This window comes from Episyrphus balteatus, chromosome 1 (assembly GCF_945859705.1).
Source record: "Episyrphus balteatus chromosome 1, idEpiBalt1.1, whole genome shotgun sequence".
NCBI lineage: Eukaryota > Metazoa > Arthropoda > Insecta > Diptera > Syrphidae > Episyrphus > Episyrphus balteatus.
In genome coordinates, this window is record NC_079134.1 from 56,817,630 (window position 1) to 56,842,316 (window position 24,687).

At 35.5% G+C, this 24,687-nt stretch overlaps 1 protein-coding gene across 1 annotated transcript in view; it reads left to right on the forward strand.

Annotated features, from left to right (window-relative positions):
* Nucleotides 1-211: 211 nt before the first annotated feature.
* Nucleotides 212-24,687, forward strand: part of LOC129916181 (restin homolog) — a 213,288-nt gene continuing 188,812 nt past the window's right edge. Inside the window, exon 1 of the mRNA XM_055996009.1 lies at nucleotides 212-624. Within this exon, the coding sequence (XP_055851984.1) occupies nucleotides 492-624 (133 nt within the window). The 5' untranslated portion in view covers nucleotides 212-491. The remainder of the gene's footprint in view (nucleotides 625-24,687) is intronic.

Below are 24,687 nucleotides of genomic sequence, written 5' to 3' on the forward strand. Positions count from 1 at the left end.
CAAGCTGCGAGGTGTGGTGAATGTCGTGAACCTATCGTTGTGTTCGTGTTGGATGTGTGGTGAATGTCGTGAATCTATAAATGTGTGCGTGTTAACGTCATTTACCAACGTGGTGGCTTTCACATATATTTTTCACATATATTCACAGCCAGCACTGTACACAAAAGGGTTTTGGGGGGAAAGACGTACGAAAATTTCCAGTCTTGGTATTTTTTGTTTATGGGTAGAACCAAGCGAGTTAAGATAGAAAATTTAGTTGATTTAGTTAAGTTGTGTTGTTTGTTATTAAATTTTATTTATGTAATAATTTACTTTACTCTTGTTTACACTCCTGTTATATTTTATATTTTTTTTTGGTTTATCTCAACCGAAACGTTGCTTTCAATAAACCCAATTATATTTTGTGATTAACAAAACTAAAAAGTGCTTACGTGAATGCAAACTTAATTGTGTATTATTTTGTGCAACTATTAACATACTGAAATTAAAATATGAGTGAGAATAAACCCGATTCCACTGTTCAGAAGCGAACAACCTTGAGTAAGATTGGTTGTTATGTCCCAAATAAAGTCAACCAGGAGATGCGCCCAGATTCTTCGAATAGATCATCGACATCTTCCAGAGGTATGTCATCATGTTTGTTACTTATAAAAGTAAAACAAACAAACAAACAAATCATTAAACTCCTTTGGATTATTCATTTATATATTTCCTTAAAAAAAAAACAACAGCAAAATAAATACAGTATGATCTCATGAAACGAATATGTTAAATTGTTCTATGATCTGCATTAAATTTTAATTAATGCATACAAAATTTAAGAACAAGTTTGCCACGTTCAAATTGCTTACATGGATACCTATTCCATTATATAATTCTATATTTGCGAGTTATACACTCATTTACATTCAACAACAAGTAGTCTTCTTTCTTATCTTATTTTTGTTTTGCTGCATGCATCGTTCATGGAAAATGGGTGTAATTAAGTTGTGGTTTGTGGGTGTCTGTCATTAACTACGCTGGAAAATTGAATATATGTACAAATAAACTAAGTTACACCCGCTGGATAGGCCCGTGTTTGTTACAGCTTCGAATTTGAAAACATGTTTATGTTACTAAAAATGGAAAGTTGAAGCTGTCTCATGCTTCATGCAGCCCTCACTATTAAGTGTCTAATGCCCGCCTTATTTGAAACAAAAAATGAATTACAGTTAATGAAAAAATAAATGTCCGTAAACTAAGCGAATTACGCAAAAATCATGGTCCACAAAATTAAAGCAAACCAAATTTTCCACAAAAAAAAAAAAAAAAATGTCAAAACACTGGTGGAACAGAATGCAAATTCGCTTGTAGCAAAGAATATCGCCGTTGTACAACATGTCAAATAAAATCGCTCAAAATAGGTCTGTTTGGGTACTGCCTAAAACAGAAATATTTCTACTTTTTTCAAACTGCTTTAAAACTTATTTTCTGATGTTTTTTCTTTAATTATTGTATAATACGCAAATGATTATGAGATAAGAAGATGTTGAGGGATGATTCTTGGGTATATTCTAAGAAAAAAATTGTTCCACAGTAACTGATAGACCAGAATGATGTAGCTGTGGCTTGTGTCTTGTGTCGCTGTCAAAGTTAAAAAGTATGAAATTAGTATATTGGTGCCAGAATACGAAGCTGTGGCTGTGGCAAGGAAATTCGCTGTGGTACAAGTCGAGTCGACTTTTACTTCAAGCTACAAGCGCAATGACTTTTGACGTTTCTAATGTGATTGCTAGTTACAATTATTTTTTAAGGCAATTGACATTTTAGTGCGCCACATATTCTGTTCTTCTTTTCTACATTTTTAGCGATTTTATTTGACATCTTGTACCACCGCGTTTTTCCTTGCCACAAGCGAATTTCCATTCTGTTCAACCAGTAACTTCAAGCTACAAGCGGAATGACTTTTGACGTTTCTAATGTGGTTACTCAGTTAAAATTATTTTTTTTTCAAGGCAATTGACATTTTTGTACGGCACATAATTCTGTTCATCTTTTCTACATTTTGAGCGAATTTATTTGACATCTTGTACCACGACGTTTTTCTTTGCTACAAGCGAATTTTCATTCTGTTCAACCAGTAAATCTCTATCTGCAAAGTTGATGCCCTTTAGCGATGATTTAAGAAAACGCTTACTTTGCTATGCTTTTACTCATGTTAATGTTAATAACTCGTTACTACTTATGATAAAAACTTCATTAATGTCTTGATTTTTAGAAGAAATGCTATTCTTTGTACCTGCATTTGCAAGAACGTTAAAACACGTAACAGAAAAATTGTTAAAAATTTGTAAATTGTATTTGTTAAAAAGTTCAACGAACTAATAAACTTTATTATTATTATTATTATTTGGATTGTGTCTGGTAAATCATATTGGAGAACCTCCATCAATTAATATTAGCAATAAAATCCAAAAAAACGGGCACACAAATTAAGAAGAACTTTTTAAATAATTGTTGCTACTATTTCTTAAACAGAAATAAACTTAAACTACAAAAACAAATTTTTGAGGCTCCGTGAAGCCAGAACTTCGACCTCAAAATTTTTGAACCAAATTTGTCTAATTCGTTTGTCCACCGTTTGTCCATGTTTGTCCACCCAAAATTTTCGTTTGTCCACCCTTCAAAAAAATTTTAGAGCAAATTCTTTTTTTTTATAGGAAGTCTAAAAAATGAAAAATCGTCTAAAACGCTAAAATTTTGAGATAGACGTATAAAACCAACTGCAATCGTTTGCCACCTCGAGTTCTATATACACACCAAATATTATCGTTTTTCCACCCCCCGTTTAGGAGCAATTTAAAAAACAAATTTTGCACTCAAAAAATTAAAACTCCCCTCAAATCCCCAAAAATCGATTTTCATCAAAAATTCAAACTGCTGTCGTTTGTCCACCTCGAGTTCTTTACGTATACCAAAAATCATCGTTTGTCCACCCTCTGTTTAGGAGATATTCCAAAAAGAATTTTTTTATAGCAACTCAAAAAAAAGTACGCATACACCACAGTGTACCTGTACTGAAGATTAAAAAGTCCTCAAAAATTATTATTTTTTGAAAATTCAAACGGCACCACCTCGAGAAATGTATACAAACAAAAAATCATCGTTTGTCCACCCTACGTTTAGGAGATATTCAAAAAACAAAATTTGTACTGAAAAATTCAAAGTCCCAAAAAATCTCCAAAAATTGACTTTTTTCAAAATTTAAAATTTCTGTCGTTTGTCCACATCGAGTTCTACACGTATGCCAAAAATCGTCGTTTGTCCACCCTACGTTTAAAAGATATTCAAAAAACAAAATTTGTACTGAAAAATTCAAAGTCCCAAAAAATCTCCAAAATTTGACTTTTTTCAAAATTTAAAATTTCTGTCGTTTGTCCATCTCGAGTTCTACACGTTTACCAATAATCGTCGTTTGTCCACCCTACGTTTAGGAGATATTCAAAAAACAAAATTTGTACTGAAAAATTCAAAGTCCCAAAAAATCTCCAAAATTTGACTTTTTTCAAAATTTCAAATTTCTGTCGTTTGTCCACCTCGAGTTCTACACCAATGCCAAAAATCGTCGTTTGTCCACCCTACGTTTAAAAGATATTCAAAAAACAAATTTTGTACTGAAAATTTCAAAGTCCCAAAAAATCTCCAAAAATTGACTTTTTTGAAAATTTCAAAATTCTGTCGTTTGTCCACCTCGAGTTCTACACGTATGTCAAAAATCGTCGTTTGTCCACCCTACGTTTAGAAGATATTCAAAAAACAAATTTTGTACTGAAAATTTCAAAGTTCCAAAAAATCTCCAAAATTTGACTTTTTTCAAAATTTCAAAATTCTGTCGTTTGTCCATCTCGAGTTCTACACGTATACCAAAAATCGTCGTTTGTCCACCCTACGTTTAGAAGATATTCAAAAAACAAATTTTGTACTGAAAATTTCAAAGTCCCATAAAATCTCCAAAATTTGACTTTTTTCAAAATTTCAAATTTCTGTCGTTTGTCCACCTCGAGTTCTACACGTATGCCAAAAATCGTCGTTTGTCCACCCTACGTTTAGAAGATATTCAAAAAACAAATTTTGTACTGAGAAATCGAAAAAAATATTACGCATACACCAGAGTGAAAATTTCAAAATCCTCAAAAATTACTTTTTTTCAAAAATTCAAACGGCAATCGTTTGTCCACCTCGAGAAATGGATACAAACAAAAAATCGTCGTTTGTCCACCCTACGTTTAGGAGGTATTCAAAAAACAAAATTTGTACTGAAAAATTCAAAGTCCCAAAAAATCTCCAAAAATTGACTTTTTTCAAAATTTAAAATTTCTGTCGTTTGTCCACCTCGAGTTCTACACGTATGCCAAAAATCGTCGTTTGTCCACCCTACGTTTAAAAGATATTCAAAAAACAAAATTTGTACTGAAAACTTCAAAGTCCCATAAAATCTCCAAAATTTGACTTTTTTCAAAATTTCAAAATTCTGTCGTTTGTCCACCTCGAGTTCTATACGTATACCAAAAATCGTCGTTTGTCCACCTTACGTTTAAAAGATATTCAAAAAACAAATTTTGTACTGAAAATTTCAAAGTCCCACAAAATCTCCAAAATTTGACTTTTTTCAAAATTTCAAATTTCTGTCGTTTGTCCACCTCCAGTTCTACACGTATGCCAAAAATCGTCGTTTGTCCACCCTACGTTTAGAAGATATTCAAAAAACAAATTTTGTACTGAGAAATCGAAAAAAATATTACGCATACACCAGAGTGAAAATTTCAAAATCCTCAAAAATTACTTTTTTTCAAAAATTCAAACGGCAATCGTTTGTCCACCTCGAGAAATGGATACAAACAAAAAATCGTCGTTTGTCCACCCTACGTTTAGGAGATATTCAAAAAACAAAATTTGTACTGAAAAATTCAAAGTCCCAAAAAATCTCCAAAAATTGACTTTTTTCAAAATTTAAAATTTCTGTCGTTTGTCCACCTCGAGTTCTACACGTATACTAAAAATCGTCGTTTGTCCACCCTACGTTTAGGAGATATTCCAAAAAGAATTTTTCTATAGCAACTCTCAAGAAAATACGCATACATTCCTTAGTAAAAATAACAAAAACCCCAAAAATTTTTTTTACAATAATTTTAGCACTAATTCTTATTCAAATAACTTAGCACTTTAATTTACCATACTAACTTAAACTATTTATATGAACTAAATACAGTAGCCCAAAAAATTTTAGGAACAAACAAAATTCGTGATTCTTTTTTTAGTGATTTTTGATAAGCTGTTTCTCAATGAAAAATAATCCTATCATGACAAAACAAAAAGCATGTGAAAGCTTCATTTTTCTGGTTTTACAATTTTAGAAGTAAAGATTTTATTTTAAATGGTGAAATAGAAATAGAACTGTCTTATTTTCTCTTAAGGAAGTGAGAATTTTTTTTGATAAAGTCATTTATTATTTTTTGAAAGGCTATTCATTTAGCTTATTTGTTTTTAAAGACTTCATTTTCAGTCTTCAAACAAATATTCATACTCTTGAATTAAACTCTTCATACCTCAACAACGGATCACTTTATAAAAAATGAAAGGATACATTTAAAATACCTAATCATTTAATTTTCAAAAAAAAGTAAGTTAATAAAAAAAAATTTTTTACTGCAAAATTAAAGATTGTCAAACAAATTTTTGACTTTTCATACCATTTTTGGGAACTTTTTTTCATATAATTAGATAAAGTGAACCTAGTACTGAGAGAGTGCTTAGTTATTTGAATAAGAATAAGCGGTAACATTTTTGAAACAAAAATTTTTAGGGGATTTTATGGGACCTTGAATTTTTTGTTTTTTTTAAATATCTTCTGAAAGTAAGGTGGACAAACGACAATTTTTGACATACGTGTAGAACTCGGGGTGGACAAACGACAGAATTTTGAAATTTTCAAAAAAGTCAATGTTTGGAGATTTTTTGGGACTTTGAAATTTTCAGTACAAAGTTTGTTTTTTGAATATCTTTTAAACGTAAGGTGGACAAACGACGATTTTCGGCATACGTGTAGAACTCGAGGTGGACAAACGACAGAATTTTGAAATTTTGAAAAAAGTCAAATTTTGGAGATTTTGTGGGACTTTGAAATTTTCAGTACAAAATTTGTTTTTTGAATATCTTTTAAACGTAGGGTGGACAAACGACGATTTTTTGTATACGTATAGAACTCGAGGTGGACAAACGACAGAATTTTGAAATTTTGAAAAAAGTCAAATTTTGGAGATTTTTTGGGACTTTGAAATGTTCAGTACAAATTTTGTTTTTTGAATATCTTTTAAACGTAGGGTGGACAAACGACGATTTTTGGCATACGTGTAGAACTCGAGATGGACAAACGACAGAATTTTGAAATTTTGAAAAAAGTCAAATTTTGGAGATTTTGTGGGACTTTGAAATTTTCAGTACAAAATTTGTTTTTTGAATATCTTCTAAACGTAGGGTGGACAAACGACGATTTTTGGCATACGTGTAGAACTCGAGGTGGACAAACGACAGAATTTTGAAATTTTGAAAAAAGTCAAATTTTGGAGATTTTTTGGGACTTTGAAATTTTCAGTACAAAATTTGTTTTTTGAATATCTTCTAAACGTAGGGTGGACAAACGACGATTTTTGACATACGTGTAGAACTCGAGGTGGACAAACGACAGAATTTTGAAATTTTCAAAAAAGTCAATTTTTGGAGATTTTTTGGGACTTTGAAATTTTCAGTACAAAATTTGTTTTTTGAATATCTTTTAAACGTAGGGTGGACAAACGACGATTTTTGGCATACGTGTAGAACTCGAGGTGGACAAACGACAGAATTTTGAAATTTTGAAAAAAGTCAAATTTTGGAGATTTTTTGGGACTTTGAAATTTTCGGTACAAATTTTGTTTTTTGAATATCTTTTAAACGTAGGGTGGACAAACGACGATTTTTGGCATACGTGTAGAACTCAAGGTGGACAAACGACAGAAATTTTAAATTTTGAAAAAAGTCAATTTTTGGAGATTTTTTGGGACTTTGAAATGTTCAGTACAAATTTTGTTTTTTGAATATCTTTTAAACGTAGGGTGGACAAACGACGATTTTTGGCATACGTGTAGAACTCGAGATGGACAAACGACAGAATTTTGAAATTTTGAAAAAAGTCAAATTTTGGAGATTTTGTGGGACTTTGAAATTTTCAGTACAAATTTTGTTTTTTGAATATCTTCTAAACGTAGGGTGGACAAACGACGATTTTTGGCATACGTGTAGAACTCGAGGTGGACAAACGACAGAATTTTGAAATTTTGAAAAAAGTCAAATTTTGGAGATTTTTTGGGACTTTGAAATTTTCAGTACAAAATTTGTTTTTTGAATATCTTCTAAACGTAGGGTGGACAAACGACGATTTTTGACATACGTGTAGAACTCGAGGTGGACAAACGACAGAATTTTGAAATTTTCAAAAAAGTCAATTTTTGGAGATTTTTTGGGACTTGAAATTTTCAGTACAAAATTTGTTTTTTGAATATCTTTTAAACGTAGGGTGGACAAACGACGATTTTTGGCATACGTGTAGAACTCGAGGTGGACAAACGACAGAATTTTGAAATTTTGAAAAAGTCAAATTTTGGAGATTTTTTGGGACTTTGAAATTTTCAGTACAAATTTTGTTTTTTGAATATCTTTTAAACGTAGGGTGGACAAACGACGATTTTTGGCATACGTGTAGAACTCGAGGTGGACAAACGACAGAAATTTTAAATTTTGAAAAAAGTCAATTTTTGGAGATTTTTTGGGACTTTGAATTTTTCAGTACAAATTTTGTTTATTGAATATCTCCTAAACGTAGGGTGGACAAACGATGATTTTTTGTTTGTATACATTTCTCGAGGTGGACAAACGATTGCCGTTTGAATTTTCAAAAAATAATAATTTTTGAGGACTTTTTAATCTTCAGTACAGGTACACTGTGGTGTATGCGTACTTTTTTTTGAGTTGCTATAAAAAAATTCTTTTTGGAATATCTCCTAAACGGAGGGTGGACAAACGATGATTTTTGGTATACGTGAAGAACTCGAGGTGGACAAACGACAGCAGTTTGAATTTTTGATGAAAATTGATTTTTGGGGATTTTAGGGGAATTTCAATTTTTCAGTGCAAAATTTGTTTTTGGAATTGCTCCTAAACGGGGGGGGGGGGTGGAAAAACGATAATATTTGGTGTGTACATAGAACTCGAGGTGGACAAACGATTGCAGTTGGTTTTATACGTCTATCTCAAAATTTGAGCGTTTTAGACGATTTTTCATTTTTCAGACTTCCTATAAAAAAAAAGAATTTGCTCTAAAATTTTTTTGAAGGGTGGACAAACGAAAATTTTGGGTGGACAAACATGGACAAACGGTGGACAAACGAATTAGACAAATTTGGTTCAAAAATTTTGAGGTCGGAGTTCTGGCTTCACGGAGCCAATTTTTGATTCGTACCCATTTTTGACCAAAGCAAAAAAACAAATTTTTTAGAGATTTTACCTGGTGCAGGTTTTCCCAAATATCATAAAATCTATAAGTTTTCTGGCAAACTTGTGAACAACAGTTTTGTTCATTATTGTTTTCTTCATAAGAATAAATTTATAAAACACTATGTTTATAACACATTTATCGAAGAAAATCGGCCCCAAAGTTGAAAATTATCATGGGTAAGAAAAAAATAATTTAATATAAAAATTAATATCTGAGCAATAAAAAGAGATAATAACATTTTTTAAATGCAGGTAAAGGCTTACTATGCCCTCTTATAGGCACAATACTTTTAATAATTAAGAACCACGAAATAATTAATTTTAAATATAAAATAATCTTTATTAAATTATAAGTTAGTTCTTAAGTTAATTTTAATTAAATATAATTTAGTTTTAAGTTTTAGTTTGAAGTGCACAAGAATTGGAAGCCAACTTGCCAAAGCCACGATGAATGAAAGAATGATTGAAAAGGAAATGCTATGGCGGCATGTCATATTTCACGTACAGTTTAAAGTGAAAATGGGTATGCATTTTATGTACACTTCGAAATGAATTATTAGGCAGGGATGTAGTGTGTTTACACGCAAGATAAAAACTGCCGTGTAGACACGCTACATCACTCCCCGCCGTACAAAAGTTTACAATAAGTTAAAATTGAAGTTATTTATATAATGCAAATGTGGCTGTTTTTGTTTTATAACTAATATTTTTCGTAAAATTTACATTTGAAAGTTTTATTAATTCAATACTTTTTTGAAAATATATAATTGTAAAGTTTTATTTTAGAATTTTTTGTCTTTAAATTTTTTTACATTTTTAGTATTTTTTAAAATTTTCTTGTACATTGTTTATTTTCATTTTGTTTGTACAGTGAGTTTTTTGGCAGAGGGCCTTACAATATTTTGACTTTGTTTATTAAATTTTGGTTTAAGAATTACATAATTGATTAAACAATAAATTCATTAGTAATCAAAATTGAAAAATCTGAAATAATTTTTATTTTTTTTGTTTTTTTGAAAAATTTAATGCAAATTGAAAGTTACATGTTTGGTTTTTGGCTGAGGATCACTGTCTTTTGCGTAAAAAGCTGGTTTTATTCGGTCAATAGATATAATTTGCTCTTTATTATCTATGAGCACTGAAAAAGTTTTTTCAAAACGATTTATAATTTCGAATGGGCCTTTATACGGTGGGTTTAGACTTCCGCGATTCACCTCCTCTCGAACGAAAACATATTTGCAAGTTTTTAAATCTTTTGGAACGAAAATGTATTTTTGCTCGCGATTTCTACTAGAACATGGCCGAGTTTGCGATATGGCTTGAGTAATTTCTTTAGCTGTTGTTGAATTCAAAATCGGATTAAACGGTTTGGGTTCAATTAATTCAGCTGGCAAACGTAAATTTTGACCGTACAAAAGTTGAGCGGGAGTTACATTTATGTCGTCGATTATTGTAGAACGAATACCGAGAAGAGTCCAAGGTAAGTTGGAAAACCAATTTTGTTTATCTTCATGAGCGCGAAGAGATTCTTTAAGTTGTCGGTGAAACCGTTCTACTGATCCGTTCGCTTGAGGATGGTATGTTGTCGTTCTGATTCGTTTTGTACCAAGAGTTTCTGAGATTTGTTTAAAAAGACTTGACTCGAATTGAGTTCTTTGATCAGTCGTGATCGTTTGAGGTACTCCAAATCTTGAAACCCAGTTTTGAACAAAAGCAGAAACAACAGTGGAAGCGTTCATATTTTTCAGCGGAATGGCCTCAGGCCAAGAAGAAAATCGATCTTTGATGGTAAGCAAATAAGTGAAACCTTGAGATGGTGGCAATGGACCAACGAGATCCATATGGATGTGAGAAAATCGACCTTCTGGAACTGGAAAATTTCCATGTTTTGACGTAGTGTGCCTTGAAATTTTTGACTTTTGACAAGAAATACAACTTTTTGTCCATCTATTTACATCACTGTTCATTTTAGGCCAAAAGTATTTTGCCGTAATTATTTTACGCATTGCCTTTGAACCTGGATGTGAAAGTTTGTGATGATTGTCAAAAATTGTTCGTCGAAAAATTTCAGGCACATACGGACGAGTTTTTCCAGTCGAAGTTTCACACCATATTTCGACATCATTTATTGGGATGTGAGTTTTTTCTAGCTTAAAAGAAGTTTTTGAAAGTTTTAAAATTGACTTGAGCTCTTCGTCGTTTTCTTGCTCTTTTAAAAGACTTGGAATGCTGACATTGTTAAAATCGATCAATTCAACATACGATCTCGATAAAGTATCGGCGACGATATTTTGAATACCTTTGATATAACGAATGTCAGTAGTAAACTCTGCTATGAATTCTAAGTGGCGCGTTTGACGAGGTGACTTTTCAGTTTTTGAACAGATTGCGTTTGTGAGCGGTTTGTGGTCGGTGAAGACGGTAAATTGTCTACCTTCCACATAATACCGAAAATGTTTAACGCTTCTGAAAATTGCGAGAAGTTCGCGATCGAACGTCGAGTATTTTCGAGAAACCCAAAGGTTCCCAATAGCTATTATGGTATTGCTGAAGTACTCCTCCGATAGCGTCGTTAGAGGCATCTACCATAATGCTTATGTGCGCTAGAGGCTTTGGATGAAAAAGCATAGTGCGCTCGGACAAATCTCTTTTGAGAACTTGAAAAGCTTTTTCACACACGTCAGACCACTGAAAAATTGCTTTTTTAGTTTCTTTTTTATTGACTTTAATATTTTTTAATTGTTCGTAAAGAACTTTAGCTTTGAAAGCCATATTTGGCATAAAACGATTATAAAAGTTTATCATGCCGAGGAAGCGCTGAAGTTGTTTGATTGAGCTGGGACTAGGAAATTCGTTAATTGCTTTTACTCGTTCTTGCGAAGGAATTATTCCGTTTTCGGAAACGCAGTATCCCAAGAAATCGAGTTTGCTTACTCCTAGTTCGCATTTCGCTAAATTAACGTTAAGTCCGTGCTCTTGCAATCTTCGAAAAACTTCGCGTAAATGCGCTTTATGTTCCTCGACTGATTTGCTTGAAACGAGAACGTCGTCTAGGTACACGAATACAAATGAAAGGTCACCTAAAACACTATTCATAAAACGTTGGAAAGTTTGCGCACCGTTGCGCACTCCGAAAGGCATTCGCAAAAATTCGAAAAGCCCGAAAGGTGTTATAACCGCTGTTTTATGAACGTCCTCTTCTGCGACCGGTATTTGGTGGTAAGCGCGAATCAAATCTATTTTTGAAAAAATTACACAACCGTCGAGGTTAGCGGAAAAATCTTGAGCGTTGGAGATCGGATGCTTGTCTGGTATAGTCGCTTTATTTAACCATCTGTAGTCACCACATGGTCTGAAGTCCAAAGAATTCTTTTTCGGAACCATGTGAAGTGGTGAAGCTACGTGTGATTTTGAGACGCGACAAATACCAAGATCGATCATTTGCTGAAATTGACGTTTCGCGATTGCTAACCTCTCAGGATTGAGTCTTCGGGCACTAGCTGAAGGGAGTTGACCATCTGTTTGTATCCGGTGGACAACGTCATGTTTGACCGGTAACGTAAAGTCTGGTGGAGCTTTAAGCTCGGGAAACTCATCAAGGATAGCGCCGAATTCACTTGGAATCGAAAATAGTTTTGGAGAACTAGTGTTCGCGGATTTGAAAAGACAGCTGACTTGAAGATTAGTGCTTTTATCGACTACTCGTTGACTTCGAAGATCGACGATCAAATTAAATTTGTGTAAAAAATCAGCTCCTATAATAGGGTGATCGATGTCGGCAATAACGAAAGTGAAATCAAAAGCGCGTCTAAGATTCAAGTCAACTGTTAATCGTTTGCAACCGTACGTATGAATTTTTCCACCGTTCGCAGTAAGCAGAATGAAATCGTTTGGTTGTTTGATTTGCTGGCAGAATTTGCGAGGAATTATCGAAATTTCAGCACCAGTGTCGATTAGAAATTGAAACTTTGTATTTTTATCGCGAATAAATAGACGGCGTGAAAAATTTGCCTCACTCAAAGCCGCATTTGAGATCTGGCGAATTAGTTTTTTGTCGACTTATTAGCTTCTGACTGAAATGAGCACGATTGCTTTGAACAATTCCTTGCGTTATTCCCGAATTTTTTATGAAACCAGCAAATCGAACTATTTCCACTTTTAGATCTACTCCGCGAACGGGGTCTACCTCCAAACCTATCTCTAGAAAGACTTCTGGACGCTCTGTTAAAGTTGTTTTTGGATCTTGAAAAATTTGTTTCAAGCCGTTCGATTTTAAAAATTAATTTTTGTAAAAGTTCGGAATCAGAACTAGGAACTTGAGAATTAATTTGGGCGACATGCGAAGCTGCTGAGGAGTGATGGAGTCTATCGGCCAAGGCAAAAAGCTCACTTTGAGTCTGGGAGTTCTCAACTGCCATGAGGCAAACGCGAATATTCGACGGAAGTCGATTTAACCATAGCTTCATAACTAATTGCGAATTTACGAGGTCGTTCCCACTTGCCAGACTCTCCATGCTCCTATACAGCTCCGATGGCTTCATGTCCCCGAGCTCAACTTTGTTTAACAGAGCGTCCAGCCGCCTTTCTTCGCTATCCCGATTTCGTTCTAGTAAAACCTTTTTGAGGTTTTCATACTTATTTTGCGCGGGAGGTGTAATCAAAACGTCAGCGACCGATTCCATAGTTTGATTATTTAGTGACGCCACTAAATAATCGTACTTAGTATTACTTGCGGTAATATTTTTCAATCGAAATTGAGTTTCGATTTGAAGGAACCATAAATCGGGCCGATTGTTCCAAAACGGTGGAATTTTTATAGAAATTAATGACGTTTGTTGGACCGGATCAGTAGCGGCTGGAATTGGGGGGGCAGGTGGGGTAACACCGTTGTTTCCACCACCGGTGGAAATCGAACCGTTATCATCGTCCGGCATTAAAAAAAAAAAAAAATTTAATCCAAAATTCGTTTAATAAAAATTAATTGAACTCGAACCGTTAAAATATTCCGCGGTAAAATATATATTATTCCGAAATATATGTGTAACGCTCGAGAGGAGAGAAACGGGATTCCAAAACAACCGTAAAATGAAATGATTCTATGATAACCGTAAAAGGATAACCGTAATTTATCCAACCAGCAAAAACAAAATACTTCTTACGCAAACACGTGTCGAAAAAATAAAATTTTAATAATTTGAATTCAAAATTTCATTTAAATAATATATTTTATGAATGTATGAAAAATATAATATATTATAATAAAATAAGAAAAAATGTATAAAAAGTATGAAAAAGTATGAAATATTACTCACTGTACTTTTTTTTAAATTTTTTAATACGTAGGCGGCACTGGATGACGACAGCGCTGGTGCTGTTGTATGCATATATGTATGCACTTTTTTTTTTATTTTTCTTCTCGTGCTTTTGGTGGTTGCTGAGGTGATTGCTGTTGTGTTGTTGTTGTTCAATCTTGAGTGGCGTGTAGAAATTGAAACTTGTTATACCACAAATATATCGAACAATTCAACGAAATCCAGAGGCTGACGATGATGATGATGTTGTTTGGCGAGTGATGAGACGATAAAATATTTGTAGGTACGTACGTTGATATATATATATACAATGTATGTACGTCGCAGTACCCACATATAAATTTTATACCACTGAGTTGAATGACAATGATGATGGACTGAGTACACGACCCACGTGGTTGTTGTTGGAGTGGCACTTTGTATGGCTGGTGGTGGCTTATTTTTGCGATGCAATAGGTGGTGGCTTTTTTTTTTTTTAATAGAAAAAATGTAATGCACACCCAATGCATATAGCAACGACGTCCAGTTTAATGCTGTGGCTGCTGGAATTATTCTTTTTTATAGATGTATATAGACTGCTGTTGCTGTGCACTTGTGCGTGTTTGATAAAAAGAATTATTTCTTTTCGGGGTCACCAATTTGTGCCCTCTTATAGGCACAATACTTTTAATAATTAAGAATCACGAAATAATTAATTTTAAATATAAAATAATCTTTATTAAATTATAAGTTAGTTCTTAAGTTAATTTTAATTAAATATAATTTAGTTTTAAGTTTTAGTTTGAAGTGCACAAGAATTGGAAGCCAACTTGCCAAAGCCACGATGAATGAAAGAATGATTGAAAAGGAAATGCTATGGCGGCATGTCATATTTCACGTACAGTTTAAAGTGAAAATGGGTATGCATTTTATGTACACTTCGAAATGAATTATTAGGCAGGGATGTAGTGTGTTTACACGCAAGGTAAAAACTGCCGTGTAGACACGCTACACATACCAAAGTAAGCGTTTTCTTAAATCATCGCTAAAGGGTATTAACTTTGCAGATAGAGAGTTACTGTAGAACAATTTTATTCTTAGAATATACCCAAGAATCATCCCTAAAAATCTTTTTATCTCCTTCCGGGACACCCTGTATTTTTATTATTTTATTATTTTTACTTTGCTATAATACCCGATGGTATTTTTCGTTAACATGTTCGCTGTTGACTTTGGAGACTTCTAATAAGGTTGCTCAGTTAAAATTGTTTTTTTTTTTTTTCAAGGCAAGTAACATTTTAGTGAGCCAAATAATCTGTTCATCTTTTCTACATTTTTAGCGATTTTATTTGACATCTTGTACCACCGCGTTTTTCTTTGCTTAAAGCGATTTTGCATTCTGTTCAACCAGTGAAGTAAAAGTCGACTCGACTTGCTACAGTCTGTAAGAACTTTTACTTAAAAAGATTGATTAATAAAATTAATAGACGAGACGACTTTCTTTTACGAGCACTTTATTCAAACTTAACAACTATAACATTATTTCGAATAAGGAAAAGTACATTGCTTGCAAATAAATATAAATATGTATAAATATAAAAAGACAACGGTCAATAGAATCATAAGATGAAAGCATACATATTTTAACGTTAGACTTTTACATAAAACATCGAATGCACAATATTTATGTATTGGTGCGTATACAGGGTGTTTTAAAGTACAACATAATCGTTTAATATAATAGCACATTTTAATTAAATTAATTATGTGATATCCTACAAGTCACAGCTACGTATTGTGGCACCAATATACTAATTTCATACTTTTTAACTTTGACAGCGCCACAAGCTACAGCCACAGCTACATCATTCTGTTCACTCAGTCAGTTTTATTTTAAAAGCAGTAAGGCGCGAATCCAGCACTAAAAAAATAGGGCAAGTGCGAGACAGTGTAGGTATTAACTTGCTCGTGGATGATCATAGTGCATTCCTAAAATAAAATGTTATACAAAATTAGACAGCGGCCTGTCCAAGATTTTGAACAGCGTATCGTAATTTCATGTGGGTAAAGCTGTGGGGCAATCACTAGTACATAGTAAGTTAGTAAAACTTAAATTTTAGTATGTTCCCTCCCGAAAACTACAAAAGTAAATTGTGTTTGTTTGCACATCACAATATGATATTTAGAATCTACAACTATTAAACCAATTGTTAATTTAATTAATTCAGGGTGAAATAAAAGATGTTCAATTTCCGAAATTTTAGAACTGTTCTTTAGACAGATCTCAAATTTTCCTATAATTGATTTTATTCATTTTTTATTTTATTTTTATAAAGTTTTAGTATAACTCACGTTTTTTTTTTTATTAATTTTTTATTTAATCTATGGTTACTTGGTAATCCAATCTTATATTTTTAATTTTGATGGAAGAGAAAGGTTCGAAGCCGCCAATTATCCTTCAAGAATGTTCCAATCAGAAAAGGCGCGTGGTTAATTAGAAGAGCGAGAAGGGTATATAGTGTGTATTGCGCTTTCTCTATTTTTCGATATGTTGTTATGAACTTCCAAGTTCATTTAACTTGGTAATTGGGTGAGAGATCCGAATTACCATCTTCTTCGAACTTGTGAACATCTAACACGGCTAGCTTAACAGCCGGGCGGGTGTATACTCCTCCAGAGGTTTGCACAACTGCGCTTCGTACTCTATTATCCCTTCCAGCTATAACTTTAAGAATCCTTCCTTTTGGCCACGTTTTTCTTAGACTGTTGTAGTCAACAATTATGACGATATCTCCTTATTTTAACTGCCGTTGAGGCATGAACCATTTTGTACGTCGAGTTAAGTCTGGCAGGTACTCACGTACCCATCGCTTCCAGAAAACTTGAGCATACTGTTCAGCAGCTAACCAATTGCGCCTAACTGCAACTCCGTCTGCAAAGATCTCTGCGCTCATTTTTTCTTCATTAGCATAACCGATCAAAAGATGATTGGGGGTAAGTGCTCTACTACTTTCACAGTCGATTGGCACATAGGTAAGGGGTCGCGAATTCACAATATTCTCTACCTCCGTCATCATGCTCATTAATAATTCATCGCAGGGATTGCGTGTTAGCGTAATTTCATTGAGTGTCTGCTTAACCGATCGAACCATACGTTCCCAACACCCACCCATGTGGGGTGCAGCGGGCGGAATGAAGAACCACTTTAGTTGTAACTCAAATTCTTTAGCCAATGCACGTTTGTTTAAATCTCTAATGGCCTGTTGTAACTCGTTATTGGCACCTCGAAAATTGGTTCCATTGTCAGAATATACTTCTTTTGGAATTCCTCTTCTTGAGACGAACCGTTTGAAACCAAGTATGCAGGAGTCGCTGGACAGGCTGTGGACTATTTCGATATGGATCGCACGAACGGTGAGACAAGTAAGCAGCATGCCCCATCTTTTTTCTAAACGCCTTCCGACTTTAACCAAAAGTGGTCCGAAATAATCCACTCCTGTGTATGAAAAAGGCCTCTGGAATGGTTGAAGTCTCGCAAGTGGTAGTTCTGCCATAAGCGGGGGGTGTGGAGTGACTTTTTTGTTCTTGCAATGCTGACAATTGTTGATAACTTTTTTTAGAACGCGTCTCAGGTTTGGGATGAAGTAATTTTTGTCGGAGCTCGTTCACTACAGTTTCACTGAAGAGATGGTAAAATTTGTGGTGGTATTCGTCTACAATAAGATGTGTTATTGGATGTTCTTTCGGTAGAATGATTGGCCTTTTAGTCTCCAATGGGACATTCTGTATTGCATCGATTCGTCCGGCTATTCTTATCACACCATTATCATCCAAGTATGGAGAGAGTTTATAGAGCGGGCTGTTTTTTTTTCAATAGAAACCAGACTTTCAGAACTTGAAGCGTGGGATAATGCTTTGTATTCAATTAAAAAGCCTTCTTTCTGACATTGTTGGTGAAGCAAGATCTCAGAGGCTTTCAGTTCGTCTTTCAGAAAGATTGGTGTTTTTGAAGGTTTGCGCCATTTAAGAACAAACAGTTTGACGAAGCGATAAACAATCGATAATGTCTTTAGAAGACTTCTCCACTACGAAAAGCGATTATATTCCAAGATGAACGGTGGAGGCTCTTCAAAGTGTGTGAAACATTCTTTCACTTCTTCATTACCGGATTCAGAGATAAGAGTCGTAGAATGTTGTGGTGTAGGAACTGGATTCTCGTACAAAAAGTCTGGTCCATTGTACCATCTATTTGAGGAACTGTAATCATAGTTGACTTTATACTTTGAGGCGTCATCGGCGACGTTTTCTTTGCTTGGAACCCAATTCCAATCACTTGCATTCGAATTTTCTAGTATCTCACCAATACGGATGGCAACAAAACTTTTGAACTTCTTACTGCTCGATTTTACCCAGCTCAGGACAACTTGAGAATCTGCCCAGAATGTACAGCTGTCAAAGTGTACAGCTGTCAAAGTGTGGTGTGACCGCTTTGAATGAATTTGGAGAGTCTCACTCCTAACACGGCCGCTTCAAGCTCTAGTAGTGGTATAGAAAGTGTCTTGATGGGCGCTTACTTTTGTTTTTGCGATAATGAGTGAACATTCCACTTCACTCTCTGTAGCAACTCTTAAGTAAGCGACGGCAGCGATGGCATCTTCACCCGCATCTACGAATATATGCAGCTCAACACGGGTTCCGTTTCCAAATTGAAGATTCGTGAGATATCTCCGGTTAATGGATACTTTACTTATTTAAGGAATCAGGCTCAACCATATTTTCCATTTTTGAAACTGCCGGTCTTTTATCTTCCCATCCCAGTCTATTCCCGAACGCCAAATTTCTTGAAGGATGATTTTAAGATGGATGGTGAAGTTTGCAATGAGACCAAGAGGGTCGAAAATGCACATTAGTGCTCTGAGTACTTCGCGTTTTGTGGGCACTTGTTCGCCATTCATGACCTCGCTTTGCATTTTGCTGGACTAGAAGGAATATACGAATGTGTCCGTACCTGGAGACCACCACATACCCAACATTTTCTCAAAATCATTCTGGGCGTGATCGATGAAGAGTTTGTTTTCTATTTAAGGTGTAGATTGTAGAGCGCTTAACCCTTTCGGACCCAAGCTATGAAAATCAATATTAAAAAATGTTTTTTCGGTATTATCGGGTCAAAAACATCACAACTAAGAAATATGAATAGCAAAAAGTTATTTTCCAAAATAATAAATAGCAAAAATAATGTGTTACTCTCATGCTACATGTAAGTAACATGCACTGCCTATGACCACCAAAAAAAGTCGGAGAACTGAGAAAATAATTTTTTATGAAACTATAATGTATGCTACTTCTTATAAGCAAAAAAACAAAACACTTTCTGCATTAACATTTTTTATATCTTTTTTTCAAAATTATGACCATATATAAAAAAAATTCTTTTTGCAAAAAAAAGAAAAATGTGAATTTCAGTCCCTTTTTCGATATGAACCATTTTGTACGTCGAGTTAAGTCTGGCAGGTACTCACGTACCCATCGCTTCCAGAAAACTTGAGCATACTGTTCAGCAGCTAACCAATTGCGCCTAACTGCAACTCCGTCTGCAAAGATCTCTGCGCTCATTTTTTCTTCATTAGCATAACCGATCAAAAGATGATTGGGGGTAAGTGCTCTACTACTTTCACAGTCGATTGGCACATAGGTAAGGGGTCGCGAATTCACAATATTCTCTACCTCCGTCATCATGCTCATTAATAATTCATCGCAGGGATTGCGTGTTAGCGTAATTTCATTGAGTGTCTGCTTAACCGATCGAACCATACGTTCCCAACACCCACCCATGTGGGGTGCAGCGGGCGGAATGAAGAACCACTTTAGTTGTAACTCAAATTCTTTAGCCAATGCACGTTTGTTTAAATCTCTAATGGCCTGTTGTAACTCGTTATTGGCACCTCGAAAATTGGTTCCATTGTCAGAATATACTTCTTTTGGAATTCCTCTTCTTGAGACGAACCGTTTGAAACCAAGTATGCAGGAGTCGCTGGACAGGCTGTGGACTATTTCGATATGGATCGCACGAACGGTGAGACAAGTAAGCAGCATGCCCCATCTTTTTTCTAAACGCCTTCCGACTTTAACCAAAAGTGGTCCGAAATAATCCACTCCTGTGTATGAAAAAGGCCTCTGGAATGGTTGAAGTCTCGCAAGTGGTAGTTCTGCCATAAGCGGGGGGTGTGGAGTGACTTTTTTGTTCTTGCAATGCTGACAATTGTTGATAACTTTTTTTAGAACGCGTCTCAGGTTTGGGATGAAGTAATTTTTGTCGGAGCTCGTTCACTACAGTTTCACTGAAGAGATGGTAAAATTTGTGGTGGTATTCGTCTACAATAAGATGTGTTATTGGATGTTCTTTCGGTAGAATGATTGGCCTTTTAGTCTCCAATGGGACATTCTGTATTGCATCGATTCGTCCGGCTATTCTTATCACACCATTATCATCCAAGTATGGAGAGAGTTTATAGAGCGGGCTGTTTTTTTTTCAATAGAAACCAGACTTTCAGAACTTGAAGCGTGGGATAATGCTTTGTATTCAATTAAAAAGCCTTCTTTCTGACATTGTTGGTGAAGCAAGATCTCAGAGGCTTTCAGTTCGTCTTTCAGAAAGATTGGTGTTTTTGAAGGTTTGCGCCATTTAAGAACAAACAGTTTGACGAAGCGATAAACAATCGATAATGTCTTTAGAAGACTTCTCCACTACGAAAAGCGATTATATTCCAAGATGAACGGTGGAGGCTCTTCAAAGTGTGTGAAACATTCTTTCACTTCTTCATTACCGGATTCAGAGATAAGAGTCGTAGAATGTTGTGGTGTAGGAACTGGATTCTCGTACAAAAAGTCTGGTCCATTGTACCATCTATTTGAGGAACTGTAATCATAGTTGACTTTATACTTTGAGGCGTCATCGGCGACGTTTTCTTTGCTTGGAACCCAATTCCAATCACTTGCATTCGAATTTTCTAGTATCTCACCAATACGGATGGCAACAAAACTTTTGAACTTCTTACTGCTCGATTTTACCCAGCTCAGGACAACTTGAGAATCTGCCCAGAATGTACAGCTGTCAAAGTGTACAGCTGTCAAAGTGTGGTGTGACCGCTTTGAATGAATTTGGAGAGTCTCACTCCTAACACGGCCGCTTCAAGCTCTAGTAGTGGTATAGAAAGTGTCTTGATGGGCGCTTACTTTTGTTTTTGCGATAATGAGTGAACATTCCACTTCACTCTCTGTAGCAACTCTTAAGTAAGCGACGGCAGCGATGGCATCTTCACCCGCATCTACGAATATATGCAGCTCAACACGGGTTCCGTTTCCAAATTGAAGATTCGTGAGATATCTCCGGTTAATGGATACTTTACTTATTTAAGGAATCAGGCTCAACCATATTTTCCATTTTTGAAACTGCCGGTCTTTTATCTTCCCATCCCAGTCTATTCCCGAACGCCAAATTTCTTGAAGGATGATTTTAAGATGGATGGTGAAGTTTGCAATGAGACCAAGAGGGTCGAAAATGCACATTAGTGCTCTGAGTACTTCGCGTTTTGTGGGCACTTGTTCGCCATTCATGACCTCGCTTTGCATTTTGCTGGACTAGAAGGAATATACGAATGTGTCCGTACCTGGAGACCACCACATACCCAACATTTTCTCAAAATCATTCTGGGCGTGATCGATGAAGAGTTTGTTTTCTATTTAAGGTGTAGATTGTAGAGCGCTTAACCCTTTCGGACCCAAGCTATGAAAATCAATATTAAAAAATGTTTTTTCGGTATTATCGGGTCAAAAACATCACAACTAAGAAATATGAATAGCAAAAAGTTATTTTCCAAAATAATAAATAGCAAAAATAATGTGTTACTCTCATGCTACATGTAAGTAACATGCACTGCCTATGACCACCAAAAAAAGTCGGAGAACTGAGAAAATAATTTTTTATGAAACTATAATGTATGCTACTTCTTCTAAGCAAAAAAACAAAACACTTTCTGCATTAACATTTTTTATATCTTTTTTTCAAAATTATGACCATATATAAAAAAAATTCTTTTTGCAAAAAAAAGAAAAATGTGAATTTCAGTCCCTTTTTCGATAAAAAAAAATTAAAGGTATGATATTTGACTAACTTTTTGTAATAATCCAGTAACTAGACATTATTATCTTTCAATTAAGCCATCGAAACGTAAGAAATTGTTTAATTTAATATTTTTTACGAATTTTTAAAAAAATGTTACATGAGAGTAACGCTGGGTCCGAAAGGGTTAAAACTCTTGAAGAGTTTGAGATGAAGTTTCTTATTTCGAAACCTGCTTTCTGGTGAATGTGTATTACGGCTTGTGCTAGGGCAATCGCTTCTTCTTCGGTGTCGACGCTGTCTAACCAATCATCAACGTAATGATTTTCGATGATCGCCTTTGTCGCCCTTGGATACTGCATCTCGAATCTTCTGGCGTTCTTGTTTTTTATAAATTGCGCACAGAATGGTGAACAAGTAGCTCCGAATGTCATCACCTGCATCTGATATACCTGAATACTTTCGCCCTCTTTGCTTCGCCACAAGAACCGTTGAGCGTCTTTGTCTTCTTCAAGAATTTTCATTTGGTGAAACATTTCCCTTATATCCCCTGATATCGCTATTTTCTTTTCCCGAAAGCGAAATAACACTGAGGGTAGTGCTAGTACGTTGTCTGGTCCTGTCATGAGACATGAATTTAACGACACGCCTCCGACCTTTGCCGCCGCATCCCACACTATTCTCAATTTCTGTGGCTTATTTGGATTTATTACCGGGAATATAGGTAAGTACCAGATACGTGACTTCGAGGTGTTTAATTCATCGTCGGTGAGCTTTCTTGCATACCCTTTTCATACATATTCTTCGATTTGTTGATTGACTCTTTCGATTAGTTGCGGCTGATGTCGAAGGCGTCTTTCGAGATAGCGTAATCTGTTTTCAGCCATAGCTCTGGTATTAGGTAGTTGGATGTTCTCATACTTCCACAGCAAAGGCACAGCAAAACTATTCCCTAGGAAAATAGTCTTCTCTTCTAGGACCTGAACTGCTCTACAGTCCTCGTCTGAAAGTCTTTGTATTTTGGGCTTGGTGCCTATGCCTTCTAGAGAGAAGTATTGCTTTACTGTCTCATGCATCTGTGAGTCCAGCACATTCTTACAGTCACAAAGGTGGAAGTTAATATTTGCATCTACATGTTCTCTTTTTCCAGTATCCACTGAAGCAACACCGAAGAGTGTCCAGCCTAACCGCGTTTTAATAGCTGTAGGCTGAGAATCTTTGCCCTCATGAGTCTTCAGGGCCATACCCAATTGCGCATGTTGAAGGCCAATTAGAATTTGTGGCTTTGCTTTGAAGTATGACTTTATCGGTAGTCCTTTCAAGTAGGTGTACTGTTGAATAAAACTGTTCATATCCAAGGACTGCCTCGGAAGATCGAGTGACTTAACCGTGTGTGCGTTTGGAAGTGCATATTTGCGATTGCAACCTCGAGCTGATATCTCAAACGTAATATTCATAGATGAGTCTTCTAGCCGATGGGTGTTGGCTGTCCACCTCAAGCATAAAGGTTCCATATGACCATTGGCATTGAGCCCAATTGCTAATTCTTCGTCCGCCAGAGTTACTGAGGATCCATCATCGATGAAGGCGAAGGTGTCTAATAAGTTGTTATTGTAGTGGAGTGTCACAGGAACTATTTTAAATAGCGTTAGAGAAGCGTTTGGACGAAATATTGTACCACTGTAATGAGGGTTCAGCGCTCCATTATCTGTGGTTGAATTTGTTTCTTGAATGTTTACTGGCGCTCTTGATTGAAAATCTTTGTTGTGGAGAAGTGAGTTATGGCGGTAGGTGCATCCCCCGATACCGCAAAGCTGTGAAGACGAACAGCGCCGAGTACCATGTCGTCGAAGACATATACGGCAAATGGAGCAGCGTTTAATCAACTTCCATTTATCTAGTAGTTGCATATTAATGAACTGCTGACATGAAGCTAGCGATTTGCAGTCTTTCTTGCAACCAGCGCATTTATTATCAACTTGAAGATTGGTTTCATGATGTATATTGATAATAGCTTTTGTCTTCTTAGATAATCTTTGTTCGAGGGAATGAGGAACAGTTAACGTTACTTCAGAGGCGGCACTTGCATATTTTTTGCAAGCCACTCGTTAAGAACTGACAGGTCAACGTTGGATAGGCTCTGCTTAAACATGCCCCAATTCAATTTTAATTGCGCTGGTAGTTTCTCTACCAGTTCCTGCATCAAACAAGGGTTGTTGAGATGGGCAGAAAGTCCACTTACTTCCATTACACGACACATATTATCCAACTCAAGCGAAAAATGAATTATGCTTTCCAACCTCTCATATTTTGGTGGCGGCTCGTTTCTTAACTTCTTTAAAAGTGACTGAATAATTATTTCGGGCCTGCCGAACAACATTTTCAAAGTATTTATTGCCCCATCTACTTGTTCTGGATGCAGAAGTCGGAACTGTACTGCCTCAAGGGCCTTTCCCTTCAAGCATCGTTGGAGCCGCATCATGATCTCATTGTTGTTAAAACCACAAGCCTGCGATGAGTTGTTCCACCAGCTTATAAAGACTGGCCACTCCCCTGGTCGTCCGGAGAAATTGATCTGCTCTTTTGACATTAAATGTCTAGCAGCAATTTGGGATTGGCTTAGAGCTTTAGTTGTATGCAATCCCATATCACATTCTTCGATCGGTTTATCTTCGGTTGTAGTATTTTGCTGTTTGTTGTTTCCTT